At 45.4% G+C, this 22,799-nt stretch overlaps 1 protein-coding gene across 17 annotated transcripts in view; it reads right to left on the bottom strand.

Annotated features, from left to right (window-relative positions):
* Positions 1–22,019, bottom strand: part of CELF2 (CUGBP Elav-like family member 2) — a 515,803-nt gene extending 493,784 nt beyond the window's left edge. For 6 of the 17 annotated variants that reach the window (XM_033161679.1, XM_033161682.1, XM_033161683.1 and 3 more), the window contains exon 1: positions 21,946–22,019. In XM_033161679.1, coding sequence (XP_033017570.1) covers positions 21,946–21,998 — 53 coding nt within the window. In that variant the 5' untranslated portion in view covers positions 21,999–22,019. The remainder of the gene's footprint in view (positions 1–21,945) is intronic. The other 11 variants (XM_033161693.1, XM_033161694.1, XM_033161695.1 and 8 more) reach the window with 3 other exon arrangements.
* Positions 22,020–22,799: the final 780 nt, after the last annotated feature.

Here is a 22,799-nt window from a genome sequence, read left to right as displayed (position 1 = left end):
AGGGGAGGAGGGAAAGGCTACAAACAAATTACCCTTCATGTTTTCTTGAGTCTTGAGTAATGCCACTATTAAGATGGGTTCATTACATGGAATCACCGTCCTCCAGATGCCTGGAAGGGGCTAGTAAGTGCTGTTTTGACACCTGGCCCAGATCAATGCCGTTTTTTTTGCCTCTTCCCCTCGCTCTTTTAAGAAAAACGTGATTTGCATGGCAACGTCCTCCAAGACAAACACTAAACAGAAAGATCCTTTCCCTTCGTCTCCTCCCAGCCTTGCAGATTACACAGGTCTTCGGTTTGGCTGCAACGTTACTTTGACAAACCAAAGGAACAAACAAACGTCTTTGCGTGCAGTCTGAAAGCATGCAAATATTGGACAGCTAATTGCTCGACACAAAAGTCTTCCAGAACAATAAATCTGCAGCTGCATTAGTCGGAAAAGCTAGCTTCTTAACGTTTGTCCAACTTAATTTATTAAAAAATAAAAATACATATTGAAAAGATGACCTCAACATTCTTTGAGGTACAACCACAAGTCATTAATCAACAGGACCTGGACATCACTGAACGTCATAAATAGATCATGGGGACTTTATTGGAACGGGCACTTGTATTGTTACCACGAAACAATAATTGTTCCCATATCCAAGAAAAAAACCACCCCTGACGTTTCCAGAAATAAATTTTACTTGAGATCAGAAAAAGCTGTTGTGGTGGTGGTAGGGGTTTAGACACAATGTGGGCAGCACATTGTTTATTACACTTGTTTATTACACTTGTTGGGCCAACATTTATTGTGCCAATGCACTCAAGACGGTTTGGAGCTTGGAATGATGGCTTGCAATTTAAACAAAACTGACACACTGCTGTCTCAGGTAGACCAGTTGCCTCCTCCTCCACCACCACCCATTGCAGAGACAGAGGTTGGCTGGATTAGCTGCTGAAATTTACTTCAGCCCTGGCAGCAGGATAGCATCCTTCATCACACCTGAAGGGAAGCAGGTGAGTTTAGTGGGTGCCGGACAGACCTCATGGCATGCAGAGATCTCTACTACGAAACTGTGGGAATGGCTAAAGATCGACAGTCAAGAATGCTATCACCACTCAGGCTTACTGCCTGCCTGTCTGTTCACCAAGAAAGAGGGCTTGCTGCTGCCTGCACAGGTGTGTTTGGGGGCTGCTGGAGACATAGTGCTCTGGATCCTTCCCCCTGTTCAGCTGCTTCCTGAATCAGGGCAAACTGGGGCGAACCCCCATGCTTCCAACCCCATTACTCTCCCCCTACCTGGCCCACTCGCTGCTGACACCTGCTCGCCCCTCCCTCCCCTGCCCCTGAAACAGAGATTGGCCCCTGTGAGAACAGGGTGTTGGACTAAATCGAACAGGCTCTTCTCATGCTCATTTTTAGGGGAGTTATGAAGGCTGTCAAATATGTTTGGCACCATCCATACTGCACTCTCCTACACATTGATTTCACTTAGTTTGGTTTTCCCTTTGCAAAAACAGGCAAGTCCGATGACACTCATCCTCATCTTGACAAAACTAATTTTCCATGCCTTAAGTTCAGTTGACCATTTGTGGAACCTTTTCTTCTTCTTTATTAAAGCCATGCTATCTTCCTGAAACATCTGCAAAGAGACATGACTAGAAGGCAGGCATTTCTACCACCATAGATGGACAAGAAAGAACTTCTTATATCCCAGTAAGCTTCTCCATGTTTGTGCATACATGGTTTGAAGAAGTAATTTTGCACAAAGCAGCTATATCTATTAGTGTAGCAAATTTAATTATGTGTTCTTTCACTATTTCATTGGTAGATTTGCAAATACATGCTGGGTGGTTTTCCAACCGAGGCTATGAACAAGAAGAATCAATTATTGGAAGACTGAGAGAATCAGTTCTCCAGATCAGCGCAGGTTTCTAATTTGTTAGGTTTTTATGATGCTGGAAATGCAGACTCAAGGCCATGCATTAAATACACACTTTTCAATGCCATCACCAGCCAAATGTGCCTTTTGTACACATCATTTATGCAAACCACATGCTTTTGTGCACTGAAAATCTATTGCAAAATCTGGAGAAGCATGAATTCCATTTGGTAGTTGCATTCTTGATCCAAAATGACACTCAGAAGCATTGAGTTGGTGTTTAGCAAACAGCAGACCAAGCAAATCCCTCCTCTCACCCTTCGTTTATGGCAATCAAAACCATGCATGTAGAGCTGTGGAAAGACACTGATATGTTGTTGTTCAGTCGTTCAGTAGTGTCCGACTCTTCGTGACCCCATGGACCAGAGCACGCCAGGCACGCCTATCCTTCACTGCCTCTCGCAGTTTGGCCAAACTCATGCTAATCTCTTCGAGAACACTGTCCAACCATCTCATCCTCTGTCGCCCCCTTCTCCTTGTGCCCTCCATCTTTCCCAGCATCAGGGTCTTTTCTAGGGATTCTTCTCTTCTCATGAGGTGGCCAAAGTACTGGAGCCTCAACTTCAACTTTATGACACTGACATAAAAGCAGTTAAAAGGAGAAATAAAGAAAAGAGAAGACTGGGAGAAGAACCGTAGAATTGTAGAGCTGGAAGGGACCACGTGGGTCATCTAGTCCAACCTCCTGCAACACAGGAATCTTTTGCCCAACGTGGGACTTGAACCTACGACCTTGAGATGAAGGGTCTCATGGTCTACTGACCGAGCTGTCAGCCCAATCTGCCAAATGTCAGAATAGAAGCACCAAGACAGTTGTTGAACCAACCCTTCTGAAAAGTGTAGATAAGCCCAAATTCCAATGCAGGGCGATTCACAACAGCTACAGCAGCTTCTTATTTTGATGATGAATTCCGGCCTTCTCTCTCTTGCTCACAAACATTTAAGTTCAGATGTAAAACTAGATCTATTGAATAACACCGCTATGCAATCAATCAATTTATTTATTGCATTAGCCATATGGCCATAGCACATTGTGAGAGACCAGGCAGTGACCTGTCACGATTATACATAGAATGCTACGAAAACAGTTAGAACATTAAGTGTAAAATCATGCTGAGTAATACAGATGAGATAAAGAGCAATAACAGGGCATGTTGACTGTGTCCATGTCAGGAAGTTACATAGGACTAGGGCTGAGGTAAGTTAGCCAAAAACACCACCATGCATTTTTTTTAAATGTTGTGGCTGCACCTCTGTTTTCTACACATGCAAGGTGCAGAGGGAGTCGAACATAGCTCTCCATTCTGCATCTGAGGAGACCCTTGGCCTCAAGCCCTTGGCTACCCATCCCATGTCAGAACCCTTCATGGTGATGGGCGGTTCCTCATAAGAACATAATTAGGCCAAACGTCCACCTCATCCAGCATTCGGCTCTCATGGTAGCCAACCAGATACCTCTAGGAAGCCTAGAAGCAACATTGCTTTCTCCATTCATGATTCCCAGCGGCTGGTATTCCGAGTCCCACTGTCTCCGACCCCCCATGGTCTGCATCTTCCATTCTGAACCTCTGCTCCATTGCGGCCCCCACTGCACCACACAGGAAATGGCCTCGCTGTTGCCACTCTGCGTCCGTTCTATTTTCTTCTGTTGCCCCATCCCAGTCCTCTCTGGACCCACTTCAGCTCCTCTTTCCACAATTCCTGTCATTCGAACCCCGAACATCACAAACAATTGTAACTAGGACCTTTCCGTCAAACTTGCTGGCACCAATTCCTTCTTGCGTCCCTCCCTTCCTCTCAGGATAGATACCATTATTGGACATTCTGCCTGGCCATTTGCAAGGTGGTATCACCTCACCTCTGAGATTACAATGCTATCTTATTGCGCTGTGTCAACAGTTAGACAATTCATTGACAGAGTGGCTTAAAAATAATCAAAATGGATTACTCGGCACTCAGAGTTGTACTTGCTTAAACAATGATGCCGATGTTCAGATTCCTCCCATTTTTGCTCATTTTCCCAGTACTCCTACCCACACAATCTCTTATCTACAATTGCAATTCAGCACAGCCACTGTACTGTACTCCTTTTGCTCCTGAGGGCTTGCCAAAAAAATAATAATTAATAAAAACTGGAAAAAACAGTGCTATGTTTTGTTTTCTTGTGCTGGTCTTTTTTGGCTGTACAAAACTTGCATAGAAGAGAGGGGAGGAAAACACAATTGTAGGAAAGGAAAAATGGGGTGGACACAGTATGCCCCATTCCTAGGAATAGTCTGGCTTGCCAAACATCATTTGTAACCCTAGAAACATTTTAACTGCAGACAAGTATACTCGTTGTTACTCTTACTTGTAGCCAGTTATCTACGTCAATGTGTATCCAAGACACCAACTATTATGTTACTGGAGAAAAGCATGGGAATAATATGGAGAAAGGACATAAAGACACAACACGGAACCAGCACCAAAACATTTCACACCAAGCCTCTATTGCAGGGTTTCCCAAACTTTGGGTATCTAGCTGTTGTTGGACTACAACTCCCATCATCCCTAGATAGCAGGACCAGTGGTCAGGGAAGATGGGAACGGTGGTCCAAAACCAGCTGGAGACCCACGTTTGGGAAACCCTGCTCTAGCACCATAGTACTAACAATCATGGCTTGATCTTAATCCTGCTCCTCTACTTCCATCTTAGATATGCATTCAAGAAGTAAGCCCTGGGTTAAGGTCTATTGCTGAGATCCTACTCCAGATTCCATCTTATGGGGATACTGTTAGCCTCCACCAGGAGCCAAGACTGTTTCTACAGGAGCTCTAACATGAATGCAACTCCCCTCTTCGAATAAACAAAACAGCCTCCTCTCTGCTTTCTACAGACAAATAAAAAACTCTTGAGGTCTCAGTTGGCCTTTTGGGAACAAACTTATTCTCCGCCCTCTCTGCTCTTCATTGCTGAAGTTTCATGTTACATAATTGTTGCTTTCTTCCTATATACATAAAAATGTAAGGCTGTCATCATGCAGTAACAGATGTGCTGTGGGGAGTGGTCCAACAAAGCTCTTTGCGCAACAGCCAGGCTAGAGTTTCCTGGCATGGCTTCAGAGTAGGGATGGGGCAGAAATTTGATTCTGTTTGCTTTTAAAGGGGAAACCTACCTAATTCTCACATGACAAAGCAATACATGAACCGAAGCACAGCCATCCTTTGGAATCTGGGCATCTCTGGATTTTGCGATGCAGTTCTTCAGCCAAGTAATGTGTACAAAAATACATATACTAGGGGAGCATCAACTCTGCCATGTGGGAATCCCTTGCAGACAACCAGAGTGTCTGGAGAAAGACAGACAAGTTGTGTATCCGCAGCAGTGACCAGAGGAGGAATGGCCGCTGGGAGGAGAGCAGAGAGAAGAAACGCCCTGGTGCATCTGCAGCAGCACACACAGGCACCTTCATCTGCCCAAGCTGCAACAAAACATGTTTCTTCTGTATTGGTCTCTATAACCACAGTAGGTGCTGAAACTCTCCAGTGGTTTGACTTTCCAGTGTCTCCCGATACAGATGGATGCCAACAGGGTAAAGCGTGCATATAAATCCATAGGGGCTCAGGTGGCACTGTGGTCTAAACCACTGAGCCTCTTGGGCTTGCCAATCCAAAGGACGGCGGTTCAAATCCCCGCGACGCAGTGAGCTCCCGTTGCTCTGTCCCTGCTCCTGCCAACCTAGCAGTTCGAAAGCATGCTAATGCAAGTAGATAAATAGATACCGCTCCAGCGGGAAGGTAATCACCGTTTCCATGCACTCTGGCTTCCGTCATGGTGTTGCGTTGCACCAGAAGCGGTTTAGTCATTAATTGTTGAGATTAATTGTGCCGGTTCTCTATATCCAGCCTCCTCCCCCTGACTGTCTGCTCTCCAGCTTTCTCTCCCTTTTCCTTCTCCCACGCTCCCTTCCCGAGCCATGCTTGGCTCCGTGACAGTCATGCTGGCCACATGACCCGGAAAGCTGGCTGTGGACAAACGCCGGCTCCCTTGACCTGAAAGCGAGATGAGCGTTGCAACCCCATAGTCGCCTTTGATTGGACTTAATTGATTGGACCTTTTATAAATTTATATACTGCCAAAAATAACAGAAGAATAGAGCAAGCATTCTGTCAGTGCAAGGATTTTGGCTTGCCCGACAAAATGATCCCTCTTTCCTCAGCCTGCACATTGTATTGGTGCTCTCCCAACTTTCCTCAGATTATTTTTGGGGGGGGGCAGATGAGACAGGAGGAGGGGGGGGGAGCACCACAGCACTAGTGGAAGTCCTTGCACAGGCTTCCACTAGCAGGACTCATTAGTTAAACCCAGTCCAAACAAAAAAAGCATTTTATTAGGGAGCACTGCTTTGCCGAAAATGTGTATGTTAGGTGGAACTCGATACAAAAAGAAATGTGTATATTAGGAGAAATTTGCACCAAAGCTCTAATGGAATTTTAATGACGCCTTTTTAAAAAGTTGCAAATGATGGACTACACGGAGCTTGCTGAACTGACCGGGAAACTCCGAGACCAGAGGGACGACGCGGTGGAGAAAGATTGCAATAAATTTAAAGTATATTTAAAATTAGTATTTAAAACAAGCAGGGAGAAACAGATAGGCAGCAGAGATAGAAGTTAGGTAAGTGATAGAGATGAAGTAATGTTAAGGTTATTAAAGAAGAGAAGTTGATTTGGGTATTAAAATGAGAATAGAAAAAGGTAAAGAAATTACTAAAGATGATTTACAAAGGAAGCAGATGGAGAGGGCGTGAGGAAGTCAACTTACAATGTTTTAAAAGAGGGTTAGATAGATTTAAGTAAGTGCTTTTATTAATCTTATTTGTTTTGTATTTTGTTGTAATGTTTTTTTGTATGTGTAGTTTGTTTGTGTTTTGTTAAAAATCAATAAATTTTTGAAAAAAATAATTTAAAAAGTTGCAAACGGATATGGAAATGCGGCAAACAGAACTGAAGATTGGAAGAATGAGAGAAACTGAAATGGACCCATTTGCCTACTTCTGCTTTGGAGACTCCGCTCATGGCTCAATGGACACAGCAGCCTCCCAACTGTCCTAGCAAGACAAGATCAGTTGAGAATGCCAGTGGAATGATCAGGATGTGTGACTTTGCTGCTTGGAGGATGGAGACACTTCCTCCTTCACTACAGTACACATGCATAATAATGTTGATGATAAAAAAACCCAAAACATAGATAATACATGTGCCTCAAGCTGGCCAGGGAAGAAGAACAAGCAGGGAGAAGCAGAAAATTATTCAAGGGAGCTAAAGGAAGGAGGAAGAAAGACCAGTGGGGGAGCCAAACTGGGCAGACCAGGATGCAAATATTACCACTCCCGGTGTGGGTAATCTCTCAGAAAATGGTTCACTGCAAGCCACAAAGACACAGTGCAAATGATAAGGGAAGTGTATGGATGTTCATATAAATGATGCACACATAACTCTGAATGATGGTATATATATTTTAGGAAGCCTATATACATGGAGATTTCTTCGGAAGCCTACGTTGTAGAAACAGTATGGAACTTTAACATTCCGTAAATGGAAACACTCAGATTCCTCTGCCTTTAGACAGAAGCACAACCCCCTCCACTCACCGCATGCATATTAACTGCAAATAATTCATCCATAAACAGCCTCTCTGGCTCCCCCCCCCCCAACACACTTTATGTTAAAGAGGATGCCATTAAAGCTTAGATGCAACTTTATCCCCCAGGCAGCATTTAAAAAGAAGAAGAAGAAGAAGATTGCAGATGACGTCCACCTTTCTGTACACAGCAACAAGTTCCAAGTACTTTTTGTCATCAAACGCTCTGCCTGTTTTCTCCTTGGAGCTTTGACACAAGAACTTCCTGGTCATTGGGTTTTGTTTTGTTTTTAGGAAAAGTTAACCATCTCCAACTTTTTTCTAAAGAGTACAAGTCTCGCAACAGGGGTGCCGTTACATTGAAATGGGTGGAGGCATTGCAACCCACAGCTGCAAACTGGACAGTCTCTCACACAGAGGCCCCCACATTTCCTTGCATAGTTGGAATATAATATAAGGGAGGCTAAATTGAGAATTGTGAGACAGATTGAAAAGCAAAATGGGATAGAGGGCATCAGTTATGTCACAAAACAAAATACAACCTGGAATTCCTCCTCCCCAAGAGAAAATGATGTGCGCACAAACACCATTTTTTGTCTGTGTAACCAAAATAACAATCTCTAGAAGGGAACCATTGTGCCACACACACACACACACACACACACACACACACATAGAGTGGTACCTCTGGTTATGAACAGGAACCATTCCAGAGCCCCGTTCGTAACCTGAAAGGTCCGCAACTTGAAGTGCCGCATCTGCGCATGTGCGCAATGCAATTTGGAGCTTCTGCACACGGCATCATTTTGCATGTCTGCACATGCACAAACCGCCGAACCCGCAAGTAACCCATTCCGGTACTTCTGGGTTCGGCACATTCGTAACCCATGATGAACGCAACACGCAGCGTTCGTAACACAAGGTACGACTGATATATACGTTAGGATTTTAACTTTGTAAGTTTCACACTTGCTAGGCAGCAAAAAGCAAGCACACACTCTCTTGGGAAGTGGGGAGGGGGCATGCAAAATTGTTTCTCCATCCCATGTGAATATATTGATTAAGTCTCTGAGCAAATGTAAACGATTTCACAAGCGCATTTTACCATTAACAAGCAGCAAACAGTATTGCGGTGTGTTGCAAGTAGTGAACGTCGCAGGTATGCATGGTCTCACTGACTTAAAGCCGTATCCTGCCTGACACGATAGGGAAGCACATCTAAGCTGTGTTGATGCAAAACCGGCTGCAAGTTGTGGACCGAAATTGAGCTGAAGCCACATCTCCTCTTCCCAGTGTGAGACATGATGGCTGTAGCAAAAAGCTGGATGCCATCCGTACTAGATTACAAAGGAAGCTGGCCCCAATCTGAAACTATGGGTGACTGGGGGAGGGGCCAATTCTTAACGTTTCTCTCCCCACCCTGGAAGTGGCTTCCTAGGTGGGGAAGCTACAGGAGATTGCCTTCCCCCATGTATTGCCCACTCAACTGCTTCAGTTTGTAGAAATGGCACTGAAACGGCATACAGTATAATACTCCTTCCACAATTGTAAGAAATCAGTCTCTTAATGTGGCAGCGCCCACACTTTGGAACTCCCTGCCTGTTGATATCAGGCAAGCACCTTCACCATACACTTTTCGACACCTGCTAAAAACACTTTTGTTTAGGCAAAAGCATATCCATACATGCAGAACGTTGGCATGTGCTTTAATCTGGTTTTTTTAGCTGATTGCTATTTAATTTATACACAGCGTTTTCTTAAAACTGTCCCCCCCATAAGTTTTCTTCCTTTATTGTTTTTGTAAACCGCTTTAGGTTTTTTTTTCAAACTTAATTATTAAGTTTGCAGATGATGACACTACCATAATGAGTTTAATAACAGGTGGAGATGAATCAGAGTATAGTAGGGAGGTCCAAAATATATCTACATGGTGCCTAGGGAACAACTTGCACCTTAATATCAGCAAGACAAAGGAAATGGTGTTGGATTTTCGGAGGAAGAGAGGAAGAGAACTAGCCCCGCTGTATATCAGGGAGGGCTGTGTGGAGAGAGTCTCTTCCTTTAAATTCCTAGGAGTTTATCTCAGTGAAGACCTTACTTGGAAAATCAATACAACCCAGGTGGTTAAGAAAGCCCAACAGAGACTCCACTTCCTCAGAGTATTGTGAAAGAACAATGTCAACCAACATTTGATGATCTCCTTCTACCGGTGCACAATAGAAAGTGTCCTTTCACACTGCATCACGCCATGGTACGCCGGTTTGACAGCCATGGATAGGAAGTGCCTACAAAAGGCGATGAATACGGAACAAGATATTATGGGCTGTCCTGTGAATCCGCTGGATGATATTGCGGAAGACCGTTGCCTCAGGAGAGTGAGGAAAATCCTCAGGGATGATTCACATCCTGGCCGGCACTTTCTTGATCTCCTGCCCTCGGGCAGAAGATACAGAAGCACAATTAGACACACCAACAGGGTAAAGAACAGCTTCTATCCGTGGGCTGTTAGGCTACTGAATGAAAATATAACAACAAGGCAGCTGATTTTGGGGTTAGATGGGCGTGCAGGGGCGTCTTAGCCATTGAGGCTACTGGCACAGGGGCCTGGAGGGCGCCTCTGCCCTCCAGCCCAGCCGGCAGCGCCACTCTCGCCCACCTCTTCTTGGGTTGTGGACGCGGGGAGGCCATCAGCGCAGCAGCCAGGGCTCCCTGGACGGCAGCGCCACGCTGCCCTTTGGCCGAGCAGGTGGAGGCGGAGATGGAGCCACAGGAATTTTTTCGCCACGGCGCCAGATATACTTAAGACAGCCCTGTGGGTGTGCGTCAGTAAATGAGGGGAATTAAGACTAAGAGAGTTGAGTGGGGATGCTCGTGTAATCTCACTGTATACAAGTTGTACAAGTGACAATAAAGTATTTCAATTCAATTTCAATTTCAATTCTTACCCGCAAGCGGCATTTCAAATCGTGTGAAATAATGAAAACAACCAGATTTGCAGCAGAAAGTAACTGTTGCTCACTAGGAGGAGGAGGAGGAGAAGTTGGCAGAGTGCTAATCTCTCTCTCCCAATAAGCAACAGCAATCCACCTGTTGAAAAATATCGTAGCAGCTGTGCTGATAGGTTCTCGTGCATTTCCTCTGCATTGCAAAATTCCAGTCTTTCACACTTTTAAATTTCCGTGCTGTGTTTCCTATGGGCAGGATCCAGCCTTGCAATCCATGGAGTGTGTGGTCAAGGAAAGGACAGAGGATTTTCTCTGTGGTTCCCTTGAGCCCCCGAAAAGATACCCTAAATAGCCAGGTGGGAGAGACACAGAGGACTGCAAGAGAAACAGATGGATGCTCTCTCCCTCTGGACCTCAGACACTTTTCTGAATCAAAAGAGGCCTTTAATTCGTTTATTTTATTTTATTTTATTTTATTTTATTTTATTTTATTTTATTTTATTTTATTAATATGGGATGGAGCCACACAAGCCCTTCCAGAGACTCTGGTCATTGGATTGTAATCTGTAACAACAAAATATTTTTCTAATTCCATCATTAGAGAAGAAAGAAGCTTGGGGATTTGCCATCATCCAGCCTCTCAACTCCCCCAGAGGCTTCTGAAGAACCATGTTGCTCCGAGCGAAGTGAGAAAAGGCAGTAACTGTTTCTCCTAAAACAAACAACTTTTCCTTTTATTGTAATTATATATAAAAAACCCAATGCTTATTGTTAACGGCCCTCTTTGTACCTCCTCCACCTTCAGTAGGGCTGCCATACGTCCGGGAAAACCCAGACATGTCCTCTTTTTGGAGACCAACATGCCCATCCAGGCAGGTTTTTTTTTTAACTTTTTAAAGGAAATGTCCGGGTTTTTCAGGCTCGGACTGCTGGGGCTTGAGCTGCTCTGCATACTGCAGCTGCTGCCAGCCCAAGCTGGGGAAAGAGGCGTGCAGGTCTGACGGTGACAGCCCAGCATGCCCAAACCTGCATGCCTCTTTCCCTGGCTTGGGCTGGCAGCGGCTCGGGATGTCCTTTTTTTTTTTTTTTGCTACAGGTAGGTAGCCGTATTGGTCTGCCGTAGTCGAAAGAAAATAAATAAATAAAATCCTTCCAGTAGCACCTTAGAGACCAACTAAGTTTGTTATTGGTATGAGCTTTCCTGTGCATGCACGTGTATCTGAAGAAGTGTGCATGCACACAAAAGCTCATACCAATAACAAACTTAGTTGGTCTCTAAGGTGTTACTGGAAGGATTACTATTTTTGCTCTTCAAGATACGGCAACTCTACCTTCAGAAGCAGTGTTGTTGCTGGTGGTTTTCTGGGGCAGGGCCTTATCTGTGGTGGCCCCCAACTGTGGAACTCCCTCCTCACAGAGGTGTGCCTGGCACCGTTGCTATACTGCTTCCTGCGTATATTTTTAGGAGCCACCTTATTTCTGCCATTGCAAGTTGTTTAAAACTTTTTGTTTTGATGTTGTGTTTTAATGTTTCAGCCTTCCCTGAGACCTTAGGCTGAAGAGTGGATAATAAATAAAATAATAATAATCTTATGTGAACCGCTTTGTGAGGTCTGCCTGAAAAGCAGCACAGCCGTACCTTGGAAGTCGAACGGAATCCGTTCCGGAAGTCCGTGTGACTTCCAAAACGTTCGAAAACCAAATCGCGGCTTCTGATTGGCTGCAGGAAGCTCCTGCAGCCAATCAGAGGCTGTGGAAGCCCTGTCAGACGTTTGGCTTCCAAAAACACTTTGCAAACCTGAACAGTCACTTCTGGGTTTGCAACGTTCAGAAGCCAAAACGTTCGACTTCCAAGATATACAAACGTCACTAAACTAACACACACACACATATTAATAAAGGGGGGGGGACACTCAGTGGCTGTTCTCCTCTCCCTTCCCAATCAAATAACTTGTGTGTGTGTGTGTGTGTGTGTGTGTGTGTGTATCCAACCCATCACGTTTTTGGGACACTTATCACTGGGAATGAATATGTCGTTCTGCTTTCTCAAAGCATTCCCACTGAAAGTTGCAAACTGCAGATACTCACGCAGGGCTGCTAATATGATTCTAGCCTGACAAGGTCAGCAGGGAAACTTAATAGATAACAGAATTCCTCAAGCGATTTGTGATGCTGCGGAAAGAACATGAGATGTGCCAGGAGGGGCCACGGTAGCCTTTCATTCTCGATCAGGCAACTGAGGCAAGAATTGTCTGGTCAAAAGCATGTGCCAAGAGCAAAACAGATGCTGTGGCAGCCATTCCCACCATTACTTTCAGCATATTTTTTTCTTCCATATAGTAACTGAATATCGTCATCAAGCTATCCCGGCAGTGTAAGGAACCGTAGAAGATCAATTGGCTCTTTGTGGCTATTTTAAGCACATGCTCAAAGATGGCAAAGTGTATCTTCTGCCTTATGTAACGATGAACTTGGTGTCAGAGAAAGAGCTGGCATCTGTTGAACTCCTGCCAAAGCTTTATTTTGCCTTCCCACTCAAGAGCTCCCTTGCTTAGTTGGGGGGGGGGGAGAGAGAGAGAGAGAGAGAGAGAGAGAGAGAGAGAGAGAGAGAGAGAAACAGCTAGAGAGAATGTCTGTAATGGGATCTTCATGGGAGAATGGCAAAACCTCCAGAAAACGTTCCCCCTGGATGCTCATTGTTTATATCAAGAGTGGGTAAACTGCAGCCCTCTGTTTGTTGCTGAACTCCAGATCCTATCATACCTGACCATTGCCCATGTTGGCTGGGGTTTGTGGGAGCTGGATTCTCACAACATTCTGAGGGCAACATGTCCCCCCCCCCATCCCCAATACATGAAAAGCACAAACACAAATTTAGACATTTTTTTCCTTGGGGCTTTCTCCCTAGGAAGTGTGCTTCGGACTGCAGACTAACATGAACATGGCATGTTTGCAAATTAGCATTAGCAAAGAGAGAGAAAGAAAATGAAAAGAGATTGCTGCCCCAAGGAGCCTACAGTCTCAGTTTCCAGAGTGAGCAAGACAAAGGAAAGGGGTAGAAAAAACGGTGACAGCAAAGGTTTATTAAAGGAGCTAAGTTGCAGTGTTACTCAAACTTGGGTCTCTAGCTGTTGTTGGGCTACAGCTTCCATCATCCCTAGCTAGCAGGGCCAGTGGTCAAGCATGATGGGAGTTGCAGTCCAACAAAAGCAGAAGTGGAGACCTCCAGGATTCAGAAACCCAACACGGCAACCAGGGCCCTTGGGGCTGTATTTCTGCAATGACAATCTTCCCCCAATGCAAATGACTCAAGTTTTCTACCAGGGATTTCCCTGCTCATGCTCCTAGCATAAACACTACTCCCAGAACCAATGTGACATGTGTTACAAGGCCAAGGGTTTGCACAGTGAACAAGATCACTGTGGCATAATTATCGGCACTCATTTCATCCCATTGAAATGTCAGTAAAATAATATTATGATTTCCTGAATTTGGAATTTACCCTGGCCCCTCTCCAAACTGAGCAATTCTCTTAGCTTGCTTATTCTGGTGCACCCTATCCGAAAAAGGGAATATATGTATGTATTCCAAGACTCTCGTTATTTTCGCATTCTAGGCTAGAGCTGTAAGTAACTCTTAAAATAGACCCACACATTAAAAACAAAAACAAAAATAAAGAAGGAACGCCAGGCTTCCACTTGTCCTCTGGGAAGACTCTTCAGCCTGTCAAAGATACCCTGAATAACCAGTGCTGCTCACAGGGTGATTCCTGCATTTGAGGGGGTTGGACTAGATGACCTTTGGGATTCCCTCTATCTCCACAATCCTGTGGTTCTTAGCTGATGGCATTAACAGTGGAATTAATCTTACATTCCCTCTTCACCCACTCTTTAGATGGGAGGTGTATACAGATTCACTTTCACTTAATTCAAAAGCCAGGAATGCTTCAATTTGAAGTGGGGGGGGGACCTCATGCGCATTTTGCTGTGTGGGACACTAAACATCAGCCCCAAAGTCTTGCCCTACGGTGCCAACAACAACGTCTCAGCCTTTGCGAAGCCCCTGTAGCAGCACAGTCCAATCTACCTGTACTAGGTTTGTAAAGAGGCAGAAAAGGAACCATAAAATCATAGAATTGTAGAGTTGGGAGGGACCACCCAGGGCCATCTAGTCCAACCCCCTGCAATGCATGGATGCCAGCTAAAGCATCCATGAGATATAAGAAAATGGCCACGTCTTAGGATATTCAATGCCCACACCTATCAGATTGTGGAACACAGGAAGAGTGAAGTGGGGGCATGAAATGCTGGGGGGGGGGGAGTCAAATGAGAGGAATCGTGGAAAGTGGAGCTGAAGTGAGTCCAGAGAAGAAGAGGAGGAGTTTGGATTTGATATCCCACTTTATCACTACCCGAAGGCGTCTCAAAGCGGCTAACATTCTCCTTTCCCTTCCTACCCCACAACAAACACTCTGTGAGGTGAGTGGGGCTGAGAGACTTCAGAGAAGTGTGACTAGCCCAAGGTTACCCAGCAGCTACATGTGGAAGAGCGGGGAAGCAAACCCGGTTCACCAGATTACAAGTCTACCACTCTTAACCACTATACCACACTGGCTCTCAAGAAGGAGGGGCATCAGAAGGAAGAAGAACAGGTTGCAGAGTAGCAACAGTCAGGCCATTTCCTGTGGGGTACATCGGGGCCTGTGATGGAACAGGGGTTCAGAATGGAAGAGGCACACTGGGTGTCTCTTGAAGTGCAACTCTGAATACCAGTTGCTTAGTGAGGAGACTGGTGTTCTACTCAGGTCCTGCTTGTGAGGTTGGCCACTGTGAGAACAGGATGTTGGACTGGATGGGCCATTGGCCTGCTCCAGCAGAACTCTTCTTATGTTCATAAACTAATAGATGATGGAACTTTAGGTAGATGATGGCAGAGGGCCTTTTCGGCAGCAGCACCCGCCCTGTGGAACACCCTCCAGGCAGATGTCAAACAGATAAACAGCTATGTGGTTTTAAAAAGACACCTGAAGGCAGATCTGTTCAGGGAAGTTTTTAGTGTGTGATGTTTGTTTTTACTACAGTGGTACACTCGTTATGGATTTAATTCATTTCGGGGTGCCGTGCGCACCCTGAAAAATCTGTAACTAGAGGCGCCACTTCTGCACATGGGCGCAGAGTGCTTCTGCACATGCGCGACCGGCGAAACCCGGAAGTATACACTTCTGGGTTTGCCACGGCTGTAACCGAACATCTGTAACCTGGAGGTTACACAACATGAGGTACCACATTTTGGGTTACAAACTCCACTAACTTAGAAGTAGTAAAACCAGCTTGACAGCAGGCAGAATGACCTACAGGAGTGGTGTATGTTGGGGAGGCATCTGTGGAGATAACCTAGCTCTGGGCTGCTTCATGAGGCAGGGTGCTGGAATCGAAGGGAGCTTTGATCTGTAACTAGGGGCTAGGGGGCACATGCTCTGCCCTAGATTCCTAGGAAGATGCCAAGTCGCAGAACCAAAACAAAACCAAGGCCCATGAACCTTGGTACTGGCTACAATGGCTGGAACAACTTCCATGGCGTTTTAGACAGGAGTGTTTCACAGACTGCGCAGAAATGACAGGGATCGCACCCAAGACCTTTTGCACACATAGACATATCCTCTACCACTGAGACCCTCGTTCCCTGGTACAACCAGTTAAAAGGATCTTGGGTTAGCAGTTTTGGAAAGAATTGTGACTGATGACTGCTAGCAACTGAGCTGGCGGGATCAATACTGAGCTGGCTAGATCAATAGTCTGACTCAGCAGAAAGCTGTTTCACATGTTCTGTGTTTATATCCTTTTCCAGACTGGAGCAGTATGCATTGCGCATACACAGAGGGGAAAAAAACCTCCGAGTACATCCTCTGCAAAAATTTCTACTCGCTCTTCTCAGCTGAGATTGTTCCTCCCCAAGAAAGTGAGATCGATAGGTCTGAACTAATTCACGTAAGAAATGCTAGCATCAATCATTTGTCAAGTCTTAGCCTGTCACCACAAGCAGCACCTTTGTGGACGGGAGGCCAAAAACAGGACTGAACTCATTAGGTGACAGAACTGCTATTGCTTACATAGTACTCAATAGGTTTCTCATCCTTCAGTGCATGTTTGCTTCCATCCAAGTTAGAATGCATGAACGGTAGAGAACAGTTCAACAACTGTTAATCTCTACCATCTTTAAAAAGTGAAACATGGACATGCTCCAAATTTCCAGTACAGATGTGGTCCCCTCCCCCCTTTGCCTCAGTAACTGGTTTTAACAAGAAATACCTTCCATAGGCTGTCAATGAGTTTTCCTCCAATACCTAAGCAAAATATTGCAGATATAATTGTGATGTACTGGTAGATTGCAGGGGGGTCCGTGGTAGATCGCAGTAGATATCCCCCCATTTTTTTAAAAAAAAGCTCAACAGCTTTGACTACCTAACAACTTAGGTAGATCAGTGTCAGTTTTTTATAGTGAGAGTAGATCTCAGTCTCTTGAAATTTGGACATGTCATCTAGCCAATCTCCTTGCCCAGTCCCAGAAACCCAGAGCTGCAGCATTCCAAATGCTCTTGCCATCAAGACGTCTAGCACAATGGTCAACTAAAATCTTCCCTCCTGTAACTGAAGGACATTGGATCTCACAGATTCATCATCCAGAGTGATTAATCGATCATTATCAGGTGCTTGTGAGTGAATCAGTCCATCTTCCCTCTTGGACTACTTCCCCAACGCAATGAGAGCACATGCCATCATAAAGCTGAAGGAGGTGGAGGGAGAGTGGACTGTTCTTAAGGAATGTGTGATCACAACGGGATCTATTGGTGCATAGGTAGGGCCCACTGGGAGAAAGATCACTGTATCAGAGTGACCAAAGGCCCAGCTCTATATACTTTTATCGCTCCTTCTCAGTCCTTGCTTCTTTCCCTGCTTGGAACCCTCTCTAAACATGCTGCCCTCTAGCCAGATGAGCATCTCTCCTTCTCTGGCGGGGCTGCACTAGCCAGCTTCTTCTGATCTGTCCAGCTCACCTTCATAACCAACCGCCAGGCTGACAGCTTGAGTAGGGAGTTGCCCCACCAGCCACTGCTCACAACAACTTTGAATATATTTCTTCCAGTGTTTGAAAGTGGAATTTTACACCTGCTTGGTGTTCCGGGAAAGGTATGACTCAGCTTTTGGAACAGGACGGTCTTTTCTAAGGATAAAACTATTTGGGCTCTGATGTAAACTATTCTTTCCCTTGGTTTAACTAAAGCAGGGCATAACCTGATTTCCTTAGCAGAAGGAGATACAAATGCAGCCCCATAAAATAAGCTTTTATATATTCTCTGCAGCGTTCCCAGAATAGTAGTTCGGTAACACGTGGCATACCTCTGTGTGTATGTGTGTGTGTTGTTGCCTAGAGTCATGATGTTGAAGATGACCTGTTTAAATCCCAAGTTATAGTCCAACCTTTTAACACACACAAAGTTATCTTATGCTGTTGCCGTCCATTCTGTATGCTGTATTTCCAGTTTTGAGTGGAATCAGGAATGTGGAAGAGACTAGTATTAAAATAAAAACAGCAAGCAGTGATTTCTCTGGGCCTGCCAGCTGCAAAATGGGGGTGGGGTGGGAGGCAGCATCAGCATGGAGTCAGGGGCTATGCCAGGCATAGGCAACTTCGGCCCACCAGATGTTTTGGGACTACAATTCCCATCATCCCTGACCACTAGTCCTGTTAGCTAGGGATCATGGGAGTTGTAGTCCCAAAACATCTGGTGGGCCGAGGTTGTCCGCCTATGCCTGGGCTATACTATACCTTCCACACTATACCTTTAAAGCACATTCCTTCCTTCAAAGAATTCTGGGTGCTCAATCACAGAGTTCCAATTCCCAGCAACCCTTAACAAACTACAGCTCCCAGAGGCAGGGGTGAGTCAGGCTGGTGAAGAGTCATGGGTGTCTCCCCCTCCTGCTGTGACAAGCTCCCCTCCTCCTTTGTCTCCCAGAACCAGAAGAGGTATGAAACAGGAAGAGCAGAGGCAGCCTGTAAGCAGGCAGAGTCTCTGATTGTTTGCAATGAGCCCTGCAGAGAAGGATACATATACAGCTGTGGGGAGGCAGGGATTTTCAGTCTCAGCAACTGATTTCATTGAGTAGGACCTACAGGCAACGGTGCCAACTATAGGGGGCAAAAAAGGGCTTCAGCCCCCTCAATATTTGTGGATAGCTGCAGTGGAAGAGCTGGGGTGGAGGCAGTGGGCATACCCGGGGCGGACCACCCCTCCCCCCCCTTCGTATGCCCCTTGACGGGGCCACCATCCCCTGCAGCCCGCCACAGCAAGGCACTCTTGTACATCGTGTTGGGTGGGATGCATGGAGGGGCGCATGGCATCATGCTTGGGACATCATGCGACACCACGCCCCTTCAATGTGGGGGGCAAGTCGGCGCCCATGCCTACAGGGTGGAAGCTGCTGTGCTCATTAGGCCTGAAACTCTGCCAAGTCGGTGAAGATCACGTTTCGCTTCACTCCAGCTTTGAACTGTGCGATTTACTGACCGGCTTGCTCTGTGACAGGTTGCCTTCAAAGGCAGTTCGGAAACCGCAGCTGGTGCAGAATGCAGCACACCAGACTGAGAACAGGAACCAGGTGGTCAGATCACAGAACCCCTATTCTGGCCCAGCTGCATTGGATGGTTCTATGGAGAGCCAGTGTGGTGTAGTGGTTAAGAGCGGCAGACTCGTAATCTGGGGAACCGGGTTCGCGTCTCCGCTCTTCCACATGCAGCTGCTGGGTGACCTTGGGCTAGTCACACTTCTCTGAAGTCTCTCAGCCCCACTCACCTCACAGAGTGTTTGTTGTGGGGGGGGGAGGGAAAGGAGAATGTTAGCTGCTTTGAGACTCCTTCGGGTAGTGATAAAGCGGGGTATCAAATCCAAACTCTTCTATCACGGCTTGGGACCGAGAGCCCCATCACCAACCTGCCCATGCCCTTAGGTCAACATCAGACGCCCTCCTCTGTGTACCCTCTGTGGTGGAAGTTTTAAGGGTGGTGACAAAGGAATAGGCCTTATCAGTGGTGGCTCCCCACCTGTGGAATGCTCTCCCCAGAATAGCCTGCCTGGTGCAGACGTCTATCGTCTTCTCAGTGCTAGGTCCAGATGCTCCTGTTTTCCCAGGCATATGATGGGAGCATTGCTTTTATGCCTTTGTTTCATTGATTATCCCCAATGATTTGTGTTTTGAAGTGGTGTGCTTAAGATATTGTAACAATGTGTTCATACTGTTCTGCATTATGGCCTTGCTTTAATTTCCGTATATTTGAATCTATTGTAAAATAATCTGAATAGTTGTTTTTTTTTAAGACATTTAAACTCATCTAAGCTAAATAATAAATGAGATGCCCGCCGACAAGTAATATGTTTATCAGGCCATTGAAGCCATTACCAAAAGTATCGCCGCAAATCTTCTAAACACATTTTGACTGCCAGCCTGGGATAGCTCAGTCAGCCCAGCCCGAGGCTCTTAATCCCAAGGTTGTGGGTTCGAGCCTCACTTTGGACAAAAGATTCCTGCATTGCGCGGATGACCTTTCCATATTCCTTTCCAACACTAAATTATTCTACGATTTGTCTTTAAATCTAAGACGTTTTAAGAGGCACGCCCCCTTCTCCCTGTGTTCAAGTGCATTTGCTCTCTACAAATACAACATTTTCTCACAGCAACATCAGTAAGAAAGCATTGTGGGTGCCACTCTTGCGTCTTTTGGAGAGAGAGAGAGAGAGAGAGAGACCTTTTCCACCCATTATCTGTATGCCAATGAGTTCTTCATGTCATCCTATTGAACGTGCCCCAGCAGTCAGGGGTGGTGTGGTGGGAAGAAATGTAGCACGCCAAATGTTCAAAGATCAAGAACAGGAGCACAGGAGCAGCAAAAAAACCAAATACTTTCCATTCTAACACACAATAGATGACGTGCCGCCCCTACCAGCGCCGCACGTTTGCAGACATGAAAGGAAACATCTAGGCAAGGCACCCCTTCCAAGGTTAAGGCCTGGTGTCCTTGTCTGCAAAGCACAAGATTAAAAGAAAATAGAAAATCGCCAGATGCACACAAACCCTCCAAGCAATCAAAGCTGATGCTGCCATTGGGATGCACTGCATCACTGGAAACAAGGGTGGGAGGTTATAGCATTCCAACCCCTTCTTGCCTTTAGCAAGTCCTGTACACAGACACACCTCCTCCTCCAAATACGGCTCACCCACCCAATGCAACTTGTATAGAGGGATTTGAAAGCCCCTCCACACATTCGCCATCAGCAAATGTGTTTGCGTGGGAGGTGTCTGTTCACAGTCCTCTCTTCACAACATGCACACACCTTGCTGTAAGATAAACACCTTACTTTGCAGCACATCCGTCCTTAAAATTGTAATAATAAGGCCACCGAAGAACAGATTGTCATCTCATCTTATCATATCATTGCAATAAACAGCAGCCATACACTTCTTCAAAGGCCTTTCCTCATTGGATATAAAGTGCAAAAGGATGGAGATTTATCAAGAGAACTGTGGTTAAGTTTTCCAAGTAGAAGTTTTAAGAAAGGGCTACAGTGTCATCCCAAAACTTTTAGGAAGCAGTGTACTGTACTTTATAAACCAAAAACTCAATGGGTATAGCCTCACAAAGCCTTTCAGAACACTATTGTGACAGGTCGGAATCGTGTAAAATCAATTTAAGCAGTAACAATTCCCTTCCCATTTACTTTTTTTTTTAAAAGTACAGTAAAGTCACAAACAGCCCTCGAGAACCAAAATCAAGCCTTGCATAAATAGTTGCCAAAAAGTATTCTGTAAAGCTCAAAATAAGGAAAATTTCCCCTAAAATTAACGAGATGCCCTCTGCTAAGGCAGCAATGCATACATCACTTGGAAAATCCTTTCTCCAACGAAGCAAATACTAATAATAAAACCCCACAAGTTTTTAAACTCTTTGCAGTCTCAGCCAGTGTTAAACTTATTACAGCTCCAGCTTCGAAATAAATCCCACTTTAAAATAACAAGGCAAACCAACTTTTTCCGGTCTGCATTAAGGAATATATTCAAAGTTCTCAATGAAGACTCCGCTGAAACATCAGCTGAACCCCCCCCTCATCCTTTTTGTTAAAGGAGGGGGGGTCTAATTACCAGAAACCCCTCTTGATGTCTTAAACCCAGGAATTCATGTTGTGGTTACAGCACCGAGGTTGGAGTGCAGTCGAGGTTAAGCCCCATGTGATTGTGAAGGGAAGACCAAACCCATGCATGCGTTGTACTCGTGAGTAAGGTAAACGGAGGAGGGGTTCCTACGGGGGAAGCATGCAGAGCGTTGGGGAAGAAAGAAAGAAAGAAAGAAAGAAAGAAAGAAAGAAAGAAAGAAAGAAAGAAAGAAAACGGGCCTACCTTAAAACTTTCCAGCTTTTCAGTGGGTCCAGATCAGAGATGATGGAAACCATTGTATTTAAAAACAAAACAAAACAAAAAAGACAGGAAAATGATGTAAAAAGCAAACGATCTGCAGAGTTACACAGCCACTAAGAAGCAGGCTGCCGTCTCGGCTTTACTGGGTGGGAATGACAACAGACAATCCGAAACGAAGAAGTAAAAACACACACAGGGAGAGGGAGAGAGCTCTTCCTCCTTTTTCCAGCTGATAAGAACTTGTGCGTCTCTCTTTCTCTCCACCCTCCCGCCGCAAAAAACAAAAAAACAAAAAACCCTATCTTGTTGTGTTTAAAAGGCTTGCCAAAGCTCTGGGCTGCATTTCTCCACTATCACTCTCCCACCCCCCCCTTCTTTCACTCCCTCCTTTTAAAACAAAACAAGGAGGAAGACCCTGTAATCTACTGCTGCAACTGATCAAATTGTGACCTTTTTGCCGTCCACTGTAATTCAGAGAGTGCGAGCTGGCAGCTAAATCTCTCTTTATTAACACCGTCCGCCTCTGCTTTCTTAAGGAACGAGCACAGATCAAAAATTCTGAAGGCTCTGCAGACACTGCTAGCAATCATTCACAGATTATTGCAAGCTGGAGCCGTTCTCTGCTGTTGGCTATTTTGCAACGTTCTCCGCAGCTCTCCTTAGACTTAGCCCAGAGGTTAGGATTCCCGCCCCTCTCCTTTCCCCATAGTTAAGATTTTATAACACTCTAAAAGCAAACACACATTTTCTTTCTTTTTCCTTTCCAAAAACTCCCCACCCCCTTCTTCTCTCTCCCCCCCCCACCCCAAAGCTTTCCCTGCAGTGACCAAACCAAA

This window comes from Lacerta agilis, chromosome 10, assembly GCF_009819535.1.
Source record: "Lacerta agilis isolate rLacAgi1 chromosome 10, rLacAgi1.pri, whole genome shotgun sequence".
Lineage (NCBI taxonomy): Eukaryota > Metazoa > Chordata > Lepidosauria > Squamata > Lacertidae > Lacerta > Lacerta agilis.
Note: the sequence above shows the minus strand (reverse complement) of the source record. Positions and strands in the feature narration are given on the sequence as shown.